The 24,451-nt window shown below is 42.0% G+C and overlaps 3 protein-coding genes across 3 annotated transcripts; 1 reads left to right on the top strand and 2 right to left on the bottom strand.

Annotated features, from left to right (window-relative positions):
* Window positions 1-3,360: 3,360 nt before the first annotated feature.
* On the top strand, window positions 3,361-4,248 carry LOC146616666 (cyclin-dependent kinase 5 activator 1-like). Its single transcript, XM_085374639.1, has one exon. The coding sequence runs from the start codon at window positions 3,361-3,363 to the stop codon at window positions 4,246-4,248; it is 888 nt and encodes a 295-aa protein (XP_085230765.1).
* An 11,826-nt stretch (window positions 4,249-16,074) lies between these two features.
* fev (FEV transcription factor, ETS family member) lies at window positions 16,075-18,456 on the bottom strand. The gene is made up of 3 exons (XM_085374764.1): window positions 18,408-18,456; window positions 17,716-17,787; window positions 16,075-16,616 (listed from the first exon to the last, which is right to left on the bottom strand). The coding sequence occupies exons 1-3, from the start codon at window positions 18,454-18,456 to the stop codon at window positions 16,075-16,077; spliced, it is 663 nt and encodes a 220-aa protein (XP_085230890.1).
* Window positions 18,457-22,104: 3,648 nt separating this feature from the next.
* On the bottom strand, window positions 22,105-24,031 carry LOC146616664 (beta-crystallin A2-like). Its single transcript, XM_085375240.1, has 4 exons — window positions 23,874-24,031; window positions 23,115-23,256; window positions 22,568-22,710; window positions 22,105-22,252 (listed from the first exon to the last, which is right to left on the bottom strand). The coding sequence occupies exons 1-4, from the start codon at window positions 24,029-24,031 to the stop codon at window positions 22,105-22,107; spliced, it is 591 nt and encodes a 196-aa protein (XP_085231366.1).
* Window positions 24,032-24,451: the final 420 nt, after the last annotated feature.

Here is a 24,451-nt window from a genome sequence, read left to right as displayed (position 1 = left end):
TAACATGAGAATGAGTTCACTGTATTTAAATGGCGTCCACAGTCACCAGATCTCAATCCAGTCAAGCACGTTTGGGATGTGGTGGCAAAGGAGACTCACGTCACAGACGTGGAGCTGATCAATCTGCAGCAACTGTGTGATGATGTCATGCTAATTTGGATCAAAATCTCTGAGGCATTTTTCGGGCACATTATTGAATCTGTGCCACGAAGGCAGAATGGGATACAGCTTGGCACCAGCAAGGTCTACCTAATAAAGTGGTCAGTAGAATAAAAAAACAGATATCGCATATGAAATTTTCTTCATTTCCAAATCTAAATTATATCACAGGGAATACAGGTAAAGATATTGATAAATCTTTTAAAAGACACTTGCCTCCCATCATCCAGCCGTTTCCTCTCAGCGCTCCGTCTCCAGTCCTGTGATTCATGTTTTTTTCCACCTTTGTGAGTTGTTGCTTCATGTCTAATATGTTGAGATTATTCCTCTGGCACATCCTGTCTCAATTTGTTTGATTTGTGATGAAAGAGTTTCTTTTGATCACCACCTGATTTATGATGTTTTGGATCAAACGTTGGGATGATCAAAAGCGACGGGTACGACGGGTTGCACTCTGCAGTTTTGGGACGTCACTGTCTTTGATCTTAATTTGTTAAGTTTGGTTTGGTTATTTTCCTAATTCAGTCTCTTTTCTTGTCACTGCTGCTTCGGTGTAACAGAAAAGCTTTATTGTTTGATTGTTGTTATACTGATACAGTAAATCTGGTGTTCTGAAGCTGGGAGAGCGGCTGCATTGACAGACTGGAACTCCACTTAATGCTGGGAAATTAGGTCAGGACATTGTTGTACGTTAGCCTTTGTCACATGTAGCACATAATAACAACAAGTTTGTGTGTGTGGGGGGGGTGGGGGGGGGGGGGACTTGTAACAACAGTGATGTTAATTCAATTATACTTAAAGCTGCTGTTTTTCTAACTATGATGATGACATAGTAAGTACAGAGAAATTGGTACGTTCAAATTAAGGATAAACATCGCCTCCAACTTCTGCATTCTACACTTACAAACAAGTGAAAGACAGCATATTTCATATTTTTTGCAAAGGAGACCTCTGTAGCATACTTTAAACTTATGTTGATACCATGATAGTAAGTGGTATTTATGCTCTGAGCACTCAAATTCCTTTTTATTACAAACTGTGGCTCCACTACTTCATCACATCAACATGCAGACTGGAGTAGGAGGGGAATTGAACCACTGACCCGCTAATAAGTAGATGAGCTGTGCTACCTCCTGAGCCACTGCCACCCCCTGACATGAATGCAGGCCAGATCATTTCACTGATTTTAATCATTGGAAGTGTCGAGTAACTGGTGCAAGATCTTCTTTCACATTTTCCAAATCCTGTGTGTATCTGGAGTCAGTTTATTTGTGGAGAGAGAGATTGGTCACTTTATTAGGTACATCTTTTTTTGTCCACATTGACATGACAGCATCACAGAGTTTCTGCAGGTTTCTCAGCTGCACGTCCATGATGCAAATCATTTCACAGCATTTCAAAGGTGCTGTGCTGGACTGAAATCTTCATCATTATGTTTAAGGAGCCAGTGTGAGACAGTTTGAGTTTTGAACTTTACACAGAAGACGGGTGAAGTGTGGTCATGAGGGGATGGACGTGGTTAGCAACAATACCAATGTAGGCTGTGGCATTTGTGTTATATCCAGTTGGTACAAAGGGAACCAAAACATGCCCTCACACTATTACGCCACCTGCAGCCTGAAGTGTTGATACAATAGAAGGATCCATGCTTTCATGTTGTTAACACCAAACCTTGGCTCTACCATCTGAATGTCCCAGCAGAAACTGAGACTCGGACCAGGCAACGTTTCCCAATCTTCTGTTGTCCAGTTTTGGTGAGCTTGTGTGAATTATTTCCTGTTGTTAGCTGACAGGAATGACACCCAGTGTGTCCTTCTGCTGCAGGCCATCTGTTTAAAGGTTTGATATGCCATGAAAGCACAGTAGAGCAGCAGATCACCGAACTTCTCAAAATAAAAGAAATGTTGATATAAAAATAAAAAATAAAAAAAAAACTTAGGATGAATGACCTCAGAACATCAGGTTACAGGTCACATGTCATGTTTAGCTCTTCATAGTTTAACTGTATGACAAAGGCTTTGAATATTCCACTACATTGGACATTCACTTCTATTTACGTGTGTTTACAGTTTAAGATGAATGGAAATATCAGACTGTAGTGATGTAACCTGGTGAAGCTGGGCCAGTTCTACTGACTGTAATTGGATAAGTCTCTTTGGATCCAGGGACATGTTACACACACCTACAGTGGGTGTTTCCCATGAATTGCTACTACATGAGGTCAGTAGCAATTCCTGCTTTATTAAAATAGCAACAATTGTAACTGCTTTGTAAGGCAGAAGATATTTGGAGCTCAGCTGAAAACTCATTATTGCTTTGATTAGTGGGAGTTTTTTTTTCCTACCTGTCCAAGTAAAACAAATGCAGGTGGTGTTTTGTTCTGAAAACTTTGTCCAGGTGTCTGGAAAGACAAAAAAGTTTAGGCTGGTTGTAGCTGGTAGAAACTTTTGTACAGAATCAAAGGAGCTTGCAAAGAAAAGCGTCTGGACTTCTTTAAGTTGCTTGAAGACGTTTCACCTCTCATCCGAGAAGCTTCTTCAGTTCTAAGGTCAAATGGTGGAGAGTCCCAGATATAAACCTAGTGGGAGTGACCCCCCACAGATGTGTGGGGGGTCACTCATTAGTAATTTACACTGACTCATTAGTAGTCAGTGTAAAATTGTGTTGTGTTTTGGGGAGGCTCAGGTCAGATGCAGACGACCTGATTTATAAATAACCTCGCTTTCCCAAAGTAACCAGACTGGTGGAGAACAGCACGAACCAAATCAGTCAGTGTCGCTGCTATCAATGGCAACCGAGACCTAAAAACAACAGCCCTGGTGATTGGACCATTGGTTGACTTTCTGATTGGCTGTCCCGACGGTCAGTCAGAGGCTGAACCTGCTGGTTCGTTTAAGCCTGAGATTTACGCATAGCCACAAATCTTCGCTCCTCTCACAGACGGGATCGTGCCGCAGCGTCTCCGCGCGCGGCACTGAGAGAGCATCTGCTGGGACATAATTTCACACAACAGCAGAAGAAGAACAAAAACGCGCAGTCCTCCTTCATCTCCTCCGGGGAGCGACCAGACGTTACACGTAAGCGTGTAAATGGAGTTTCAGTCGCTGTCGTGACTGCTGTTCGCCGCCTCTCACTCTGCTCGACGTTCTGCGTTCAAGCCGCAGCAGCATCCAAACCCCCGCATCTCTCCACCGCGCAGACATGGGAACCGTTCTCTCTATATCTCCCGCGACCAAGAAGGCGTCGATCATGGATGCCGAGGTCGCAGGAGACGGAGGGAAAAACGACAAGCGCCTCAAACGCCACTCAATGTTCGTGTCTCTGTCCTGGAAGAAGCTGGTGGCTAGTTCGGCCAAGAAGAGCGCAAAGAAAGTGACCCCGAACCCGCTGCCCACTCGAGAGCTGCCGTCCAGCCAGGTGGCTCAGCTCAACAGCGAAAACGTGAGGAAAACGCACCAGACCGAAGAGAAGAAACCGAAAGCGCCCATCCCCGTCCCGGTGCCCACGGTCCCCACGCAGAACAGCGAGTCTGTCGTGCAGAACGGGAGGCTGTCCTCGGTCCAGAAGCAGCCCAGCAGCGTGTCTCTGGTGTCACCCAGGCGGATAGTCATCCAGGCTTCAACCGGCGAGCTGCTTCGCTGTTTGGGGGACTTCTTGTGCCGCAGGTGTTACAAACTGAAACAGTTAAGCAGCGGAGAGGTGATCCTCTGGTTCCGAAACATTGACCGGACTCTTTTGCTCCAGGGCTGGCAGGACCAAGGCTTCATCACGCCGGCCAACGTGGTGTTCGTGTACCTGCTGTGCGAAGACACGATATCGGACAGCACCGACAGCCCAGCCGAGCTGCAGGACACCTTTCAGACTTGCCTCTACCTCGCCTACTCGTACATGGGCAACGAGATCTCCTATCCGCTCAAGCCGTTCATGAACGAGACGAACAAGGACGTTTTCTGGGAGACATCGCTCCGGATCATCAACAGGATGAGTGCCAAAATGCTTCAGCTGAATGCAGACCCACACTTTTTCACCGAGGTTTTCCAGGACCTCAAAAACCAGCGCGACAGCAGCGAGTCGAACCTGGACCGCTGACATGGAAGCGAACAGACACTGGTCTAAGATGAATGTAAAGAAATCACACAGCTGTGGTTTTGGACGGAAAGGCCAACCTGGAAGGATTCTCCTGGCTGGGCTGAAATAGTCTCTCATGATGTTACACAACTTCAGTGTGGTGTTTAGGCTACAGTTTAAGAAATCTCATAAATGCATGCCAGTAGTAATATTGTCCCTTTTGTCTTGTCTCTTGGGTGACGCAGGGGTTGGCACTTGAATCTCCATTTCATTCAAGATTAGCCTATATTGTGAGTTAGTGAATGGATGTGGTTCCAGGCAGGACCGGAATAGATGTCTGAGCCGAGTTAAGAGGTGGAGCTGTCCGGGGTGCTGACCTGTGCAGCCATTTCCATCCCTGCTCTTCAGTCACTTTTCCACAACAGAGCCAAGCTTGGCTTAGAGGACCAAAATCAGCCCAGTACACTTTCAGCACATAAGCCTAAGCCTTGTAAGCACAGCCAGTATATACTGTGCTTTTTAAACATCTCAGTCAGCTGATAAGTAAGCTGCTGAACATGCATACCAGTGGGTTAAAAACACATTGCTTAGAATAACTGTAGATACGAGTCTGTAGGGAACATCGTTTCAATCTGTACACACTGGCTCGAGGTACACAAAAGGTCCACCTGCAGAAAACAAACACCACCACCATACTTCATGTGTGACTTTTTAACATCTGGTTGGCATGCAGCCGTTTTCAGTTCCTCATGAAATGAACAGCAGTCTCAGTTTGCATTAGCAGTGTGATTCTGTAGTAATGTAACTGTACAAAGGCTTTTGCTTCAAGTGGAACATGAGGACAAGGGGCAGAGGTGCCCCACATGAATGTGATATGTTGCACTAAAAGAGCCCCTGAGTGGGCATGCAAGGCCTCTTTTGTGCATTGCTTTCCAAACTGTGTTGGCCACTGCGATGAACTGCTTTGCAACACATTGCAGAGGTCAACTGAAGACTGAATCGATTGTACAGGTTTTCTTTGGTTTTTTCAGGAGATTTTTTTTGTTGAATTTCATATGTGCCACCTAATGAATGGCCTGAAACTCTGTGGTTTACATGTACATAACCCATGTTTTTGCTCTTTTTTTCCCCCTCTACCTGTTTTGAAGGTCGGTATGTACAATGTAGTTTGAGCAAAAACAAATAGAGCTTAATGATCAAAAGATATTTCGTCCTGTGCTGTAACTGTGCTGTTCGCCTCCATTTGCTGGCTTCAGTTCACTTTCAGTGCAGTCGATTCAGGATTCTTCAAAGTACAAATATTTAATGTAAAGATCTCATTACGGAGTGACAGGAGAGTATACTTTGCACACGTGTCATTGCAGTTTCTATAAGTTAAACGTGATCTGACTCTGAAACCAAACCTACAGCTCAGTCCTGACATGGTCCTTCTGGGTGATCATTGTGATGTGGTGTTGTGAATCCATTGCTTGGAAAGTGAATTAAAATGCTGCTATTTTGCACAGCTGTGAACAAACCTTTGATGTTTTTGCACAGTGCTAATGATAATGGTGATGTACCAGTGTTTCCTCTCAGGCGCTGGAGTGTTTGCCATTATGTCTGCAGTTACTGTGACCAGCTCTTGCTCTAGGATGATCTTCTGTGGAAAAAAATCTTTTGTACAGCTAATTTTTCCTAAATGTCATCGAGGAAAGTGTTATTTACGTGTGTGTGTGTGTGTTGTCTGTGGAGATGTACCACAGCTGCATTCACTCTCTCTTACATGTTAATAAAAGGTCAGTATAATAATTGTTTATGGTGACCATGTTGAAATAAATCCAGACTTATTAGGGATCTCGTCTTTCTTGCAGTGTTTTTATTTATATCATTTTTCAATGATGTGTGCGTGTGCATGTGCATACCAGTATATATCCACACATGCTTGCTGAGTCTGTTTGTACAAACCTTGCAGTTTCGTGCAGGAGTAATTGGGCAGCCTCTTATCCATGCAGACCCCCCACTAATCCTTGATTTGCAGGGAACCCTTGAGACATGGTTATGCAATAGGAAAAAGTCCATGACGAATATGCTTACTGGGATGTGTCGGGATGTTATCATGGGTTGCCATGAGACTGAAACTCATGAGAGTTTATTGGTTGCCATGAAACTAGAATTCAGATAGAGGTGTATGGGAAGGTTTGCTGGGATCGTTGTTACAGATAATGATTCAGGTTTATGTGGCTGTGGGTGCAGCTCGGTAGGAACAGTACATCTCACAATATGGTGTAGTTAACTGCTGCTCTATACACTGAGGACTGCAAAGCATGCTGACACATATAAGGGATATTTTTGGCTTCGTATCTGGGTTTCCTGGGTTCTCTAATCAGGGGCAGATGCCGAAATGAGAACAGAGACGACTAAACTGTAAGAAAGCAAAATTTATAATGCGGCATTTTAGCAGTAGATATTTAATGATTCTGGCATGAATGTATATTTGATGAGTTTTGAAAATCTGCAAAGAAATAAATGCAACATGTCTACAAACAGACATGCCACACTTGATTTGATGAAGCGATTTGAGATGATTAAGTTTCAGAAGCTTATTTCAGCTCAGATCAGAGGTACATTGAAGATTTGAGCTGCATTGATAAGGATTTCCTCCTGGATTTATGAATAAGCCACGTGGGCTGGAGGGCTCCTTAATGTGATTGGTTAGAATCTGCTGCAGTCTCAGAACTGTCTGTGACTCGCTCTCACTCGGTTGTCTTACTGGGACATACAGTCTGCACACAGAAGTAGAAATGAGAACGGCAGGCAGGATAACAGGACAAAATAGACATTATGGCAGAAAGAGAAGCAGCTGGAAATGGCTTGCAGAGGCAGAAAAGAAATCATAATGGGGCCAAACAAACAGATTAGAGACAAGGTTTCAGTTTGTTCCAATAAAGAATAACATCTAATCTTTATCTATTCAAGCTATTTAAAGCAAGCATTTTAGCCTCAGCTGTATTAAGTTAGCTCTGCTTAATGAAAGTCTGTTTTGACTCATGAGTTTAAATAACATCTATACCAGGAAAGTTTGTGTTTAATGCAGCTCGTTGATTGATTCTTTTCCCCTAGTGGAAAACACAGAAGCATCACTGCTGTATGATTTCTTGTATTGATCCTGTGAGCTGATCTATGAGGTCAAAAAGTAATAAAATGGAAAACAGCACGTCATCGTGGTTGAAATAGCTTTCCGGTTATAGACTCTTTTTTTTCCCCCTAACTCTTGACAGGTTGACTTGGTTGCAGAATCCTTGCAGTCGTTATGTAACAGTCTCACAATGCTATGCGAGAGCCTTCTCTTTGTTATTATGATTCAAACCAGGTCTCGTGCATATCTGTCTGCCAGCCCGCTTTCTGCATTCTTCTCCACTGCGTCTCTATAGTAACGGGTAGGTAAGTGAATGAGAGCTGGGCAAAGTGAGCTGTGTTGGGCTGAGCGTGGGCTGAACCACTGCACAACACATACACACTGCAGTGATCAGCAGAGGACGTGCACACGGTGCTCGTGCATGTCTGTCGGTGCAGGCACGTCTCTAACTCCTCCACACCGATCCTGTCCAAAAAAAATTGCGACGCTGTGAAATGTAAACGAAAACAGAATTCAGTGGTTTGCGAGTCTCACAAATCTATATTTTATTCGTAACATTTTAAGAAAAACATTTGCTCATTCTGAATTTAATTCAGCAACATGTTCAAAAAAGTTGGGATGGAGGCAACAGAAGGCTGGAGCAGTAATCAGTAAGAAACAAAACAAGAGAAGGAGCATCTCAGAGTTTCAAACCTCAACTCTATTTAAAACAGGTATGGCCCTGTCATAGAAATCACTGCATGGGCTCATTAACACCTCAGAAAGAACTGAGTGGAGCTTATCCACACATGCGTGTTAAAAGCTCTTTCATGCAAAGAGGAAGCCATAAGTGAACATGACCAAAACAACGTTCTGAGCCGACGCGCAATTAAAATGGACCGAAGCAAAGTGGAAAACTGTTCTGCGATCAGACAAATCAAAATCTTATTTTTAGAAAACAAACATTCTCTGGACTGAAGAGGAGAGAGACCATCCAGCCTGTTATTAGCACCCAATTTCAAAGTGTCATGAGTTGGAATCTGGACCCAAACACAGGCAGGAATTAATGAAAAACAAGCCATTTCTTAAATCTGTTGGCAGGTAAACCACAAAGACCAAACGGGAACTGAAACCTTTAAACTACTGAGCAAATGTGAACAGACTCTCAGACAAAGCATGAGGCGAAGAGTGCGCTATATATATATATATATATATATATATATATATATATATATATATATATATATATATATATATATATACACACACACAGAAGGGCAATCAGGGAAGTGCAAACACCTGAACACAATGAGACACAGCTGAACCAAATCAAGGACGACAACAACCAGGGAAGCAAAGTGAAAAGCAAAGCACAAGCAGTGATAACTAAACGGGGGAAGCAGACACATGAATGAACTTAATATGGGAGACCTGACACAACAGGACAGAACACAGAGGGAGGAATTAATAAACATGAATAAATAAATAAACCAGAACCCCCACAAAAACCATGTCGAACAACCCACAACCACGACAAAAAGCCTGCATGTCTGATGCTATGGTGGTGCATTAGTGCCCGTGAAACTGTCTAGTCTGCACAACTGGAAAGACCCCATCTGTGTTAAAAGGAACATACAGGTTTCAGAACAACTTATGTTCTCATCCAGATGACATTCAGGGAAGGCCTTCATATTTCAGGATGTTAAACTCCAGAGTTCAGCGATTACAACAGCACAACTCATCTACTGTACACTAGTAGAAAAGTCCAGCTGAGAACTGCCTGCTGTCCAGACCTTTCACCGACTGAAAACATTTGTCCCATCGTGACAGGACAGGAAACAAGAACGGGGCAACAGAAGTCCAGCAGCTGCTCTCCTCAGTTCCCAGATCTTTACAGACTGTTGCTGAAAGCAGACGGGACGCTCCACAGTGGGAAACGTGGAGTCAACGACGTGTTGTTTCCACTAAATTCAAAATAAGCTCATACTTTTCATTAAATTGTACATTTGTCCAATTCAAACACTGACGTGTTTTATCTGTTTTATTGCATATGAAACATGAGTTTGTGAGTTTGTAACTTATAGAAACTTGCAGTTACATGTTGTTGTTGTTTTTACACTGGGTTTGTGAAGTTGTGCATCTCTTGTTGTAATTTCAGTACTGCAAGTGAACAATTTTCATTTTCTGCTGCTGTGGATTTATAGTCTACCACACTTCAAAGGTACATTTCAAACTTCCTATTCCATCATTTATTTAAAAGTTTTCATGTTTCTTTTTTATAAAACATTTCCAGAAATCTACGACTATGACACGTGACGTATTATTGAGTAAATCAGTGCTTGAGACAGTGGAAAGCAGAAAGTATATTAATAAGGAACTGTTACTCGAGTGCAGTCTGTAGAGCTGCAGCTTTGACAGATGAAACTCTTCCAAACGTTTCCCCCTCATTTAGTGTTTTGAGTCATCGTTTTTCTTGTGTTTGGTCCTTTCACCCCAAACAGTCGCAGCAGATGGCCCCGCCCCTCCCTGAGCCTGGTTCTTTCGTCCTGTTAAAAGGGAGTTTTTCTTTCCCACTTTCACCAATTCCTTGTTCGTAAGGGGTCGTGTGATTGTTGGGGCTTTGTTAGAGGTGACTGTTGCTGTGATTTGGTGCTGTGTAAATAAATACATTGAAATTGTTAGTTCGGTTTTGTTGTGTTTCCGCTTTTCTTGCTTCCTGTCTTTCTCCGTTATCTTGTTTCATGTTAGTTATTTGTCTCTCATTCATTTCCTGCTTTACATTGAAGGTTAGTTTTTCATGTGTGTATGAGTTATATTTGCTGATCTTTTCCTTCTTTCGGTGTTGTATGTGCCTGTCTCTCTTGGCCCTGCGAGAGACTGACGACCTGTCCAGCTGTAGCCTATTTGATTGCTTTTGCATGTTTCTTGTTCCCACCTGTGTCGTATTGTGGAATTAGCCCACTGTGTTTCTCTGGCCTTGTGTATATTTTGGTTTCCGTTGTTTTGCATGAATTGTTACTGTTCCCTGTATGCTTCCTTGTTCTCTGTTCAGTTTTACATAAACAGACTTTGTATTTTCTGATTTAGCTTTTTGGTTTAACGGAATTAAGGATCTGAAGACTGTGAAGGCCCTAACAAACCGTTCACTTTAATTTCATATTTACCTATCAGGGACCCCCACGAGCCATATGCATGGGTGGAATGTCACTATGGTCCTGAAAGCTGAACTATGGACAAGACTCGAGAAATGTCAAAATTACTAAATTCTGGGTTCAGAGCGATTATCTGCACCAATCTAATCAAATAAATACAAGTCAAGATAAACATTTTACACTACTGGATACAGATGATTTACTTGGAACAACTTTTGCATTGATTTGCAAAGACCCTTTAATTTGTCACCCATCTGTAGCTAGCCTTGTGTAAAACAGTTCATACTGTTACAATATGTCATTTTATTTACTACTCTAACCTTTGTGATTATAATAGTTTTTATTTTATGTGACTAAGATTTTAAAGATGCTTTATTTGCATGCTTGGAGGCATTTTATCAGTCTGGATGTTTCCAGTAGAAAGGCGGCTTAGTTAACCTTAGTTCCTATTTTGAGTACTTTATTTCTTTCTCCCATGTAATGGGATTCCCTCTGACCTAACATTTGCCATCTTCATTCGTATGGGAGGAAAAAGGACCAAACTGGGACCAGCCAGGACAACACCTTACAGGGATTATGTCTATTTTGCTGTCGACTTGCTACATAACCACTCTGCTAATCTCTTTAACTAGATTACTGCAGCGACGGGCTGCTGCGAGAGGTACTGTGTCACCACTGTTAAATAGCAAGGTGAGGATCCCAGAAATCTTCAATCGCTTCACTGATCAGCTCGTTTTACTTTATTTCCTTCACCTTACACCCGCGTTACGTAAGGCGATGCTGTTGCATTTGCATGATGCTTTCTTACATTTAACCCAGTTATACAATACGTAATGTTAATTCCTTCATTCATCACACACCTACACAGGGTTTATTGTTATTTTGTCTTCTCTGCCGGTGAATCATTTCACACCGCATCAATTTGCATGATTATTCATCCATTTAGTTTTATGTAACAGCCAAAATCCCAAACAGGGTTTTGAAGCGCAGAGGTCGCTCTGATCCCAGACCATTATCTAAACTGACAAATTAACATTTCAAGCAAAATACTGAAGCTTTTGTATTCAGTGTAACGTTGACCATTGATATGTTTTATTTAATTTTCCACATCAAACTGTTCGAAATGCAGTCCGATATCGAACAGGTGTGGGAGAGCAGAGAGTGCACGGGAGCCTCACCTTCCACTACATGTTTACACTGGTTTCAGGTGGATTCAACACACCAAACCTCAAATAAAAGCTAATAATTAGTCCACTGTTAAAGCTAAAAACGTGTCTTCAGTGGGTTCATGCACTCGTGTTCTGGACATTCTTCTCCAGATGGGGGCAAATAAGTACTGGGTGTTTTTGTTTTTATTTTTTAACTCAGAGAATCAAGGTCAGCGTCTAAAAATATAGGTGTCTCTGATAAAAGGACATAAATCAGCAGCACATTGGTCTAAATGTTCTTCCCTTCTGATTTTTACCTCTCTTGTTTCTCCTTCCCTCACCTCTCTCAGCCTCTCCTATCCTCCAGTCTCTTTCTCTCACCCTGTGATTCTCAAGTCTATTTCAGCACCACGTAGGTGTGCTGTTCTAAATTAGAAGAGGCTTCTTACCACTTTCTCTTGCTGGAGGAATGACTCACTGACTGCACTTCACACTTCACACACAGCAACCCAGTCCCAGTGACTGCCTTACTCTGTCCTAATAATGCACAGCTGTGATGGAGGGACCTGCTTTTGTTCACCGAGTATGTGATGGATTTAGGCAAATATTTAGGAAATAGTTTTTTGTTTTGCTGCAGTTTGATAAACTACATGTTTACTGTTGGTCTGATAAGACAAGTGAATACATCAACCACTTAAACTGCTGGTCTGCAGCTCAAATAAGCTCATGTTATCATTTCTGGAGCTTTCAGCGTCTACAAATCCATTTTTACACAGCAGAAGCTGAAGCCTATGTTCAAGTTCATGTAAATGAAACCTTTACTAATATTGCCCAGAATCGATGGAGCGTTTGAGGTGGACAGCTTGCATAAGCTCTCCTCTCTAAATGACTGCCAGCACATCCAGATATGACGCGATTAATTGTTGAATTCGAGTATTCAAGTGACAAACAAGACCTTTAAGGAAGCTTCACTAATGACCTGGGTGCCACCAAGTAACACAGTTAGCTCTTCTTTCTCTCGCTTCCTCCTCTTCCTCCTCCTTCGTGTGTTTTCTTTTCGCTCCTCGGTCGTCTGCATTCACACTGTTAATCCTGTGGCTTGCAGGAAAACACCCACCTAGTTTGTTATGCAAGAAGCGCGAGGATGAGGATCAGCAACAATAGGCACAGCAGATTAGTGGCAGAGCTGCTGGCGGAGAAGACAGTGACGATCGCGGTGCTGTGGAAGTGACTCAATCCCCGTGGAGTTTCCATGGTTGGTATTACAAGAAGCACAGTTTGGGGTAAACAACACAAGAGGCATCCATACCTTTTCACCCCCTTCTTCTCTTTGTGTGTGTGTGTGTGTGTGTGTGTGTGTGTGTGTGTGTGTGTGTGTGTGTGTGTGTGTGTGTGTGTGTGTGTGTGTGTGTGTGTGTGTGCCATGACTCTTTTGTTGGTAAGGGACCAAGGCATGAGAGAAATTCAGTTGTCAATAGCGACTCCATGTCTTTCCAATTGATATGCAGGACACACACACACACAAACAGTGCTGTGAATGAGCGGACCATTCTCTATTTCCTCTCCCTCCCTCCCTCCCTCACACACACACACACATCCCTTCCTTCTGAATCACTGATCAGTCTGACTGATAAAGGACATTATCTGCTAAGAATGTTGTTTTAATTATTTATATATAACCAGTAAAACGTGTGAACGTCCCATTGTTCCACTGGTCGTGCTCACCCAGGCAAACCTCTGCAGTCTCGCACTTTCATAAAATGAGGTTTGGGGTTAATCTGCTATTTGCAAATGCTCCATGTTCTATATTAGAGCAGCTCTGTTATCACCTGGTTACATAAGCTGGATCCTGACGTTGGAAGAGTTGTGCTGCCCCCACATGGATGAAAAGATTTACTGCCCTTATTTTACGTCTCTTATTTGGAGTCACTTTCACGATGAGCAGCAGCTGACACTTGAAACAGCATAAGCACATTTGATGGACTTTTCAGTCGTATGTTTAGGAACGCTTCAATTTCACATTACTGTATATTTTTATACTTCCACAGCTGAAAGAACAATAAATATTTTCTTCTTTTTAAAGAAGCCACACATGCATTTCACCTGTAATAATAAATGTGACAAATAAAGCTTGTCTGTTTGTTGTTTGTAATTCACAGTGATAAAGATGGCTGGTTGTTTGTGGGTCTGTTTGGACCAACAGGATGAGTCACTGCAGGACCAGGAGCACATTATGAGCTGAAATATGTTGTTTTTGTCAGTTACAGCATCATAGACACCATCATGCTGACAAACCAGTAATATAAAGTGTGGCTGATGCCAGAGCTCATGCTGATGTAATGTGCGAGACTCCCAAAAAGTTGATTCTGTTCATCTGGACGTTGTCAGTGAGAGAAACGTTTCGTCACTGATCCAGGTGACGTCTTCAGTCTCAGCTGACTGCAGGTTTCAAACCTTATAAACAGCACATTTGCACAATGACTGAAACCAGCACCACTGAATGAACAATGAGCTGGGAGGTCAGTTCCTTTATCATTAACATGCACATTGATCAAAGACCACTGATCCATGGCCATGAGTCCCATTCACAGAGAGTTGGGGAATGGATGCAATCACAGCATTGTAAGATGGTGACAGATGGACCCTTAGGCCCCCTCCTCGATTCAGAGATGGTCGTTCCCTTTTCACGTAAATGGCCTCTTTGACTCGGTGCTCCGCACGATGTGTACATCCTCATCATTGAAAGAGTGTCCACTGGCCTGTTGGTGTAAATCAGGGGTAGGCAACTCCAGGCCTCAAGTGCCGGTGTCCTGCAGGTTTTAGATCCCACCCTGGGAACTTCAAGAAATGCTGAGGAGTCATTTAGCCCTTTAAATCAGCTGTGATGGATCATGGACACATCTAAAACCTGCAGGACACCGGCACTCGAGGCCTGGAGGTACCTACCCCTGGTGTAAATAGACTGCAGAGTCCTGGCTGACGAGGTAGCTCTCTTTGTTGTGCTAGAGTGGCATTGATCAATGGTCTTAGACCAGTGGTTGATGATCAATGGTCATGACAATCTGCATATTAATGATCATGAAACTGACCTCACAGCCCGTTGTTCATTCAGTGGTGCTGGTTTCAGTCATTGTGCAAATGTACTGTTTATAAGAAACCTGCAGTCAGCTGAGACTGAGGAAGTCACGCTGCGTCCAGGTGAACAGAATCAACCTTTGGGATTTAGCTGGATGATTGAGCATGCATCAAGACAAATACTGCAAACTTTTCTCTGATTACCGAGACTGCTGCAGCCGGTCAGTCCACAAATCCAAATAAAAGTTTGCATTTTGAGAAACAGCACTGACGGTTTGGCGCATGGAGGACATTTACAGGCTCACCCACGTTTGGGTCAACATAAAGATCACGCTTTCAAATAAATGAATCCCACAATACTGACAACATTTTTATTCAGAAGAGTTTATTTATGTATTTTTATTGGTACAGTTGTTTTAGTCACAGTGTGAATGAATTCACTTTAAAATCACTGAAGAGCTTCTATAGTCTGAGCCGGTCTCTACTCTACAGTATTTACAGAGCAGTTTGGGAATTCACAGTTTCGGTTTCTACTCAGCCTATTTCACACAAAGTTCCTGTTCCCCGTGTCTGTGCGCTGCTTTCATTTTTTATTGCGTGAGGTTTGTTTTTCCTACAAAGAGTTTCATTACGTCTGATCTGATTTATAACCAAACGGTGATCGACGTGACAGCATGATTCAAGCGAGTCTCATTCCAGTCCAACAAGCCTGTTTTCATCCATAACCACAAGATGGCGCCACTAGTCCGATGGTAGTTTGGCAGCTCGCGCCCACGTCGGTGCAAATCCACCTGAAGATGTGAAAACAAACACTGAACTCAGGGAAAGGGCTGGGAGAGCGAGGGAGCCGAGGTCTGATAGGAAATGGATCTGAAAGATAATTTATTATTTATTCAACGTTTTTAAATATATGTACACTATTTGTTTGTTGTTTCAAAAACAAGCATCGTGTAAACCTTTATTTGGTTTCCGATTACGTCTCACTGATAGTGGCCTAAATAAGGACATTTCATATTTGGAATATTTATGGATCAAATTAAGCGCTCAGGTTCAAAGCACTGTGCGTAATCTGATCGTAATCGCTTCTCCACAAGGATTAAATTAAATTAAATTAAATATTTAATTTCTACGTTTTCGTGCCTTACTTGCATGCAAGAAGACGTCCGGTGTCATTAGTCATAATCTTGAGTTTAAACACAACTTTGCGCCGCTTAAAAAGCCTGACTTGACATTTTAAAAACATCTAATTTTGAACCACTTTGAGCCTAAATCATATTTTCCCCGCCAAACACCAAAGTCAGCGTGTTTGTGCTGTTTGTCTGTCCTCCCTCACTGCAGTGTGTCGGTTTCCCGGTGTGTCTAAAATACGCATCGAGAGTCAGTTGTAGTGGTTGTTGATGGTGCTCAGACTGCTGATGTTGTTGACGCAGCCGATGTGGGACGGGGACACGGTGCCAAACGGCCCCGGAGGCTGGAGGTTGTGGCTGTGGTACAGAGCCGCTGGTGTGGAGCCAGCCCAGTAGGAGAACCCCGAAGGCCCCACGCCAGGAGCCACGAGGTTCAGTTTGGAAATCCCGGAGAAGGGGATCGGGGAGAAGTTGCCCTGAAATTTGTAGATGGCCTGCTCGGTGGTGGACGGCTGGCACACCTGCGCCAAGCCGTGGAAATCAAACTTGTAGGCGTATCTTTTGCCGTGGACTTTGGTCATGATGTTTTTGTCGTAGTAGTAGCGCAGCGCCCGGCTCAGCTTGTCGTAGTTCATGTTGGGTTTGCTTTTGCGCTCCCCCCAGCGCCGGGCCACCTCATCAGGGTCGATGAGCTTGAACTCTCCGTTGGTGCCCTCCCACGCGATGCATGACATGTTGGTGCTGTCAGAGAGGAGCTCCAGCAGGAACTGCCAGAGCTGAATCTGCCCACTCCCTGAGTGTAGGAAGAAAAGAAAATCACAACTGGTCCGGAAATAATCTGAAATAAATCCCGAAAACAACAACAAACCAAAAAATACAAAATTTTGTCTAGAAAGTAAAAAATGATATATCTAGATAGATAGATAGATAGATAGATAGATAGATAGATAGATAGATAGATAGATAACTGGTCTCAAAATAACGGTTTACATAATTCAGCATTATCAGTTCATGAAAGATAATATTGTGAATTTCATCATATTTGAAAATTCAGGTATTAAATAATGTAAGACACGCAAAAGATACGCAGTTATTTTATTACATATAATTAAAGATAATAACTCCATCATGACATCATTTTACAAATCTCTATTTACTCCTCTAAAGCAGCTTAAATGGGTCCGGTTATATTTAGCTTCTCCATATTTTCTATAACATATATTTAAAAAACACGCTGCTCATAATCATCAGAAATTTAAAATAAATTAAAACATCTTTGCAGGAAGTCCTGAGAGCAGTAAGAGTGAATATTAGCGTCCAACACAAGATGTGACAAATTCATTTTGGCCGTTGTGTTTTTTTAATCATAAAATAAACACGATTTTTATTTTCTTTCGAAATGATCCCGGAGATGCTTTGATAATTATCTGTTTTAGAGGAGAAAAGAAAAATAATGTGATGGTGCAAAAAAAAAAAAAAAAACATGAGAAAAAGAACTGAATACGTTTCAGAACCGGCTGAATGATCTATTAAACCTAAAGACGCGACTATAGGAAATACATGAAACGCAGAGTAAACGCATTAAAATCCTGCTATTATTGTCATATATTTTGTTTTATTAACATTTATTATGATATTGTGATCAATATTTTTTTATTTCAGAAACTATTTTTATGTATCGACCCGTTTGCGATATAATTTGAGAGGTTTCTGTGGGACTATTTTCTAACATCATTTTTATTATTATGATATCATTTTTTATGTTTTCATATATCTTTGCGTTTGAAGACGCTCTCCATTAAAAATAAGTAAACTGCTAATTAGGAGCTGGACACTCCGCAGTGACGGTATTTAGCGTCTCTGCGGACGAGGCTCTGAGTTTGTCCTCTTACCTTTTTGAACTCCTGTATTTATCGGAGCCCAGGAGGTTCCTTTGCTTTCTTTCAACAGACTTTCTGTTGGATCTGAAATGAAAACAGACACATTTTCAGCATCTTCATCCAGAAACTACGACAAGAGGATTTCTTATGCAGATGATTTTTATCACTTGTATTTCAAAATATTATGATTTAATATTTATTTAGAAGAACAAAAATCTCTTCATGGTCAGATTTTATAGGCACAATCTAGCAAGAAGCGCAATATCTCAAGAAAGTAGAAAAATGCATTGAAAGAACCGGAGGACTGAGATTAGAGCTGCTCAAAAATGCTCCGATTTTTCTAAAATGTTGCAAACTGGAGCGCAAGGAAAAAAATACAAATAAAACAAAATAAGGTTTAAAAATTCAAACATTGAGCTTCAAAATTCCAATTGTATCCTGGTCCATTTGCAGTCTAATGCCTGGAGCATGTCGCCTTTGCAGTCTCTGCTAGAAGCCAGGAAACGCGTCCAGGAAAAAGGATTTCCGATTTCCGACAAAAGAGCAGACGGGCTTTCAGATTGAAAAGGCTGAACAATGCTCTGGCCTGGAAACGGAGCATCATCGCCGGCAGGACACCGACACCCGGAGAAAAATGTAAAAAATCTCGATAGATATATAAAACGGGCTGTTTCTCTCATTCTTAATGGGACCAAATGACGAACCTGAGAGATACATGTTGAACATGAGGTTTCCTCCGCAGTCCTGTCTCATTGTGTTCACTTGTTCAGAAAGGGTTGGATTTCATTTCGTTGGTGGCGGAGGAAAAGATTTTTATTAAACTTTATCTCATAACTGTGATCTGGAATAAATGCGGGTAGACAGATTGAAGTTTCCAGGCAACTGTCACTGGCCCCCATCTCTGAGACAATATTCAGACAGCAATTTCCCCTGGTGCATTGCTTTAATTAAAAGAGCAATTTACCTCTGTCAGCCCGCCTGGCGCCCACAATAAAAAGAGGCCAATAGAAATTCGGCCCTTATCAATCCACCATCACAGTTTAATAAAGTTTCCGCGTTAAGATCTGAGTTTCTATGGTGAATTGAAGTGTTTGACATGGAAACCAGTTCAGATCCTCCTCACTTTTCCGCCTCTTTACCTCTCGGCAAACAACAAAGACCTATTTCATGTTGGAAAAAGAATATTTACCTTGAAAAAATACGCTTCAGTGGCCACGAGAAAACAAGAACATTTCATCCCTCCTAACCTGCTCTGTGTGGGTTTAAGGTTATATGGCCTCAATCTGGGGGTAATGAGGTCGTAACTTTAAAACCATGCCTCGTGATGCTCGTTGACGTTATCGTGTCCACTCATAATTTTATACGTCTGTGTTTTTAGAAGCAGTGGAGTGAAAAGCCCATGGGCTTTATGGCCATGTGCTAGAGTCTGCGCATTTCTTCAGGCGTAAATAAGGCATCATACGGGCAACGCGGGCTGATGATAGAGCTTTATGCAACTAATAACACACATTACCTTTATTAAGAAAATCCTCCGCTGGGGAGCTTATAGTTTGAAAATTCAACATTCTTTAAATAGTGTGTCAAAGACGCAGTAACAATGTACCAAAATATTTAATATTTTAATATTTATTTAGGTTCTGGTGACTTAATGTCTTTAGAAATGTTCAGTGTCCCTGGTTTGGTTCCAGTACATTATATCATCCAACAAAATCCATTTGATTAAAAACACCAAATGCAAAGACTCTGACACGTTTTCTTCGTCTTTTTCCGTCCGCAACAACAGCATCAATGCATCATAACCTGACAGTGCAGCATATACCTGCTGTCTGTTAATAACATGGTCATAAACACAAAAGCACTTTCACTTCTGTCACTTGGCACATTTGAGCCATCCTCTTTGCCACCTCGAACAAAGATTTTAACAGATACATTGCTTTAAAAAAGGCTTCGCGCTGCTGCCTCACAGCAACAAATCCACTCTTTGACTTCCTCTCACATGCCTGTTAGAATAACTGGTGATTCTAAGTTTGCCATACCGCCCATAAACTGGCAACCTGCGATATGTTCAAAGCCCCGCCCACCATGACCCTGAACTGGACATGGATGCATAAACTAGTTCCTTTAATTTGCTGAAAATACATCTGGCCTTTGTAAAGCTGACATCTTAGTTCATAACATATAATCAGTCCTCTGTGCTGACTGAACTGAAAGTGAATATCTGCTTATCATTAATCATCTTTATAATGAGTCACATGACTGAGGTCAGACACGCACAAATGCACACGTGTTTATTTTTTATTTTTTAACACACACACACACACACACACACACACACACACACACACACACACACACACACACACACACACACACACACACACACACACAGGAAAAGCTTTGTAACTGGCTGGTTCAGAGCTCATAATCATATATTTCACAGCATATTTTGTCCCCCTTCAGTTTGGAGATGTCCTGGTAGGTGTGTCTTTGGTGTTCAAGGCTTGCTTTAGCTGCCTGTGTAACAGATAAAATTCACAGGCAACTTAAAACAAGCCTCGAAAGCCAGACTGAATCCACTGGAGAAGTGAAAGGAAGAGAAATGGATGCATAAACGTCCACCTGTGCTCAGTCTGAGGACAGAAATCCACTGGAGGAACATTCAAACTTAAAAGTAAAAATAAAAAAGAGTAAAAAAAAGTCATTTATCTGAGCTAGAGCACATAATCTATAATATAAAAAGCAAAGTTAGCATCAGCCGGTAGCCAGGTGGTGTCATTTCTCACTTGTAAACCTAAAGAGTCAAAAGTGTCACTGTTAGCAAACCCCACAATAACCACCGGACTCAATTTGTTACTTGACAACTTTAAATATTCAAATCGAATGAAGTAACTTCATATTTTAAGCTGTAATTCTAAACCACAGACTAATCAACCCTGCAAACATTACGAAAAGCTGTAACAATGAAGTTTTCTCTGTAAAGTCTCGAGCTTACCTTGGTGCTCTGAGCTGTGCAGCTGTAACTTTCTTGTCTACTCAAGTGTCACTCCTCTGTAATCAGCGCTGCAGCGGCTTTAATCAGTCTGCAGAGGAATGTATATTTGAGAAAGGTGTGTGCCGCGTGGTTACACATTTATATAAAGATCCTGTTTTTTGGGTGTGGGACTGTGAAAGCTTTTTTTGGGGGTGTAACACGGAATCCTATGTCCTGGACCAACAGGAGGAGTGTAGGTGGAGGTAAACACACTCCAGGAACCCGGAGTGCGACTGTAAGATCAACATCACAGTGACACATCAGAGTGAGCAAACAAATGCTAAGCTACTAGACTTTCAAATGAAGTACTCACGGTATGCAAGGTTGAGTGTAATGCTGTGTATGCTGTTCACACTATTAAGGGCTGCTTTCGGATATCTCTTGATTTTATACTGCAGAGGCTGCAGTTTTCATTTGGATCAAACTGATCGATTAAGTTGTGAAACCTAAAATGTATCTAAACTTTTATCTGAAACTAAAACATAACATTTATGATGTTTTGTCTCTCGGGGAACTCCTGCTGGATTTTTTATTAAGTTTGTTAGCTTTAATAGCACTTTAACACCATCATAGCAGAGGAAGTCAGTTGAAATTAAATAAAAAGCCACTCATGCCCATGTTTTTTTCTTATTTACATATGTCTGTTAAGGAGTGTCAGCTGTCTAAAGGTGCCGGCTTTGAGTGGCCAACTGCCACATGTTGCTTTCACGGAGCGTTGCCTTATTGGTCAGTTTGCCAAACTGTGCCTCAAACAGTTGAAAAACAAATAATAGAAACCAAAGTGATCTTGTGCTCTTGTTTATTGGAAATAAGAATACAGTATGACAAGAACAACATTATACATCCTGAAGCCTAACAGAATCAAATCTTTCCAGGGATGTTCACTGAAAGGCCAAATATGCACTTCAAATAAACACAAAGCAAAACCTGCCTCTGAGAACAACGTCTTCATAGAGCTACAAAGGTTTTGCAATGCTTGGACACCTGCAGTCTAACTGCAGGTACAGATTAATAGCTTAGTAGAAGTCGAGTACTACAGCCACTTTCTCTGAGCTCTTCATTTCCATTTATTCTATTTGGGTTGATAAACTTTCATGTAAAAAAAAAGAAAAAAGAAAAAGAATACCGACAAACAGTGTCTAGTTTTGAAGAAAAGCCTTTATTTCCTATTTCAAGAATTTCAAGAACATGCTTCAGCATGATAGTAGAAGTAGGTACTTAGATATCCATACATGCAGAGCCACAGAGTGATAGAAAGAGTTTGTCCATCTACTGTTCTGTGACAGCGATCTGTCCAGGGTTCAAGTTGAGAGAGCGATTATGGGGAGGGGTTTCTTTTTCAGGTGGGGTCAGGCCGGCAGTGTGGAGGCTTAGTGCTGGATCCTACGAATGGACTGCACCTGGTTGGTGTGAGCCTGGGTGCTGTACTCATTGTAGTTTCTGTACTCGCCTTGGTGTCTATCTCTCTCCAGGATGTACTGGTAGCCACGGTAACCAGGGAACTGGTAGGCAACCCAGCTGTAAAGAAGGAGGGAGGGTTAGAGTCGAGGTCACATCAAAGGATTCAGTAAAGCATCTTTGGGTTCTGCTAGTCTTTAAAGTTTAATGCACTTTGGTAAATTCAGTGCAATTACAAGGTTGAGCCTTCATATATTTTATAACACTGCACAAAGTCAGGAGACTGTGCAGCTCGTCAAGCTATATTTTGCAGCAGCGTGTTAAATTAAAAACTAACTTGAGTAAAATAAGAGCACAATATGTAAGTAAAAGCACGTGCACGTGTTGTTTATTTTAAGGAAAGACGTTGAACACAGAGAAAAACGTGTAACTTACGCTCCTGAGTTGACTTTGATAGAGGGCACCTCCTTGCTGCACCAGCCCATGGCCTGTAGGGATGGGTAGTCATCGCACAGCTCAAACTTACGGCCCTGGAAGTCTTCACACTCGTACATGGTCACCTTGCTGTCACTGTGGTTCTGCAGAGAAGCAAACAACTAATTTAGAAGCTGTTTTATTACATTATAGTTGGTACGTAATTAGAGAAATAAAGAGGACGTTAATGCTAAGAACTATGAGGGTTTTATTCAGGGTTGATTAGAAAACATATAGAACCTATGGCTCCATATTTATTTTAAAGGAACAACAGACAAGGAAAGAGACCTTTAAAAAATACATTTCTAAAGCTAACAGGATAGGAAGCGTCACAGGATGAGTAGCCTGTAAGTGATGCATTAAAATAAATATATGCAAACACATCTGCAGGATTCACAAGAAGAAGGAGGGAGGTTAATGTCTCAGGAGGCGTGGAGAAGACAGACCGCTTACAAAGACTGATTGATAAAAAGAGAAAACAGATAAATGAAAAGGAGGAGGGACTCACAGCACACTTGATGGGTCTGAAGGAAAGCAGGTGCTCGGTTCTGTAGCTGCTATTTCCGCTCCAGGCCTCGTAGCGAGGATAGTCTCCCTTCTCCAGGATGAACTGCTGTCCCTGGAACTCAGGGTACTCATAACCCACCCAGCTGAGAAAAGAGACAGAAACACTGAGGTTAAATGTGCTGGAAACGACAGAATAAACCCCAAATAAAAAAAAAAAAGAACACTAAACAATAAAAACTTTTAATGGACGACTAAATACACAACACAATGATATTGACACTGTCGTCCTTCTTAAACAATAGAGTCCAGCGCTCACAAAAGCAGCATGCAGCTCCTTTTGTGACTGCAGAGCACAAAGCAAACATTAGATACTGCTCCTGCCTCCACCGCCGCTGCCGGGCTGTGCCCACCCCGGCCTTTTTATCTGATCACGAGTCACAGCCAGCAGCTGCACGCAGCCAACTCATATCACAACAGGGACACACTTGGATGCATGCACACGCACACACACATGCAAGCAGTACATGCCAAGCAGCAAACTAATAACAGCGCAGGTTATAATTTAGAGTTTTTGTTATTCTGTCTGCTCCACTTCTTGACTCCTGTCTGCTTTAGTCCGACCTTTTCAGGTCAGTGAGATTCAAATTTCAAGAGAACAAACATGAATGTACAAGATGTTGCTACTGAAATATAAAAAGAAAAAGTGCTGATCCATAATGCGCTTACAGGTATAAACAGCTTTAATGTGTCTTTCACTTACGGTCCATTCTCCACCTTGATGGAGCGGATCTTGTTGAAGCCCCTCTCCATGATGTTCTGGCACTCCAGCATGAACTCACAGCGCTTTCCCTGGAAGTTCTCTTCCTCCCAGACTGTGATCTTAAACTGGCCCATCTGCTCCATCTGTTGAGTGTTCATGGCTGCTGCTTCTCCCTCGGGGGTTACTCTCTGAACAACGTACAGAGTTTAATAAAGACCCTCAGCATAAAACAGATTAGGAATAACACCATCACACAATCACAACTAAAGCCCCGGGTAGCATGAGCAATCAGTGGGGTAGAGGTCGTCAGCGAGCCAGGCACATCTCTAAATTATCCTAAAACTGCAATCTTTATCTGGAAGCTTGGCGAAAAATAAAACATTTGTTGCATCTATTTTTAGCTCACTCTCCAAAGGTGTCACAAGTGAAAAATTCCATTCATTCTTTGCTTTTCCATTTCCTTAAAACACAGATTCAATCAGATGGAGATTCAATCAGCAACCACGTTTCCAGCTCATAAACTGCACCGTGAGACTCCAGCGTGGCAGATAGAACCACTTCCAGCCAGAATCAGAGTG

The sequence above is a fragment of the Diplotaxodon limnothrissa genome, linkage group LG16, assembly GCF_057381915.1.
Source record: "Diplotaxodon limnothrissa isolate DT_005_m linkage group LG16, D_limnothrissa_male_GT1.1, whole genome shotgun sequence".
In the NCBI taxonomy this organism is placed as follows: domain Eukaryota; kingdom Metazoa; phylum Chordata; class Actinopteri; order Cichliformes; family Cichlidae; genus Diplotaxodon; species Diplotaxodon limnothrissa.
This window is presented reverse-complemented; position numbering and strand designations above follow the sequence as displayed.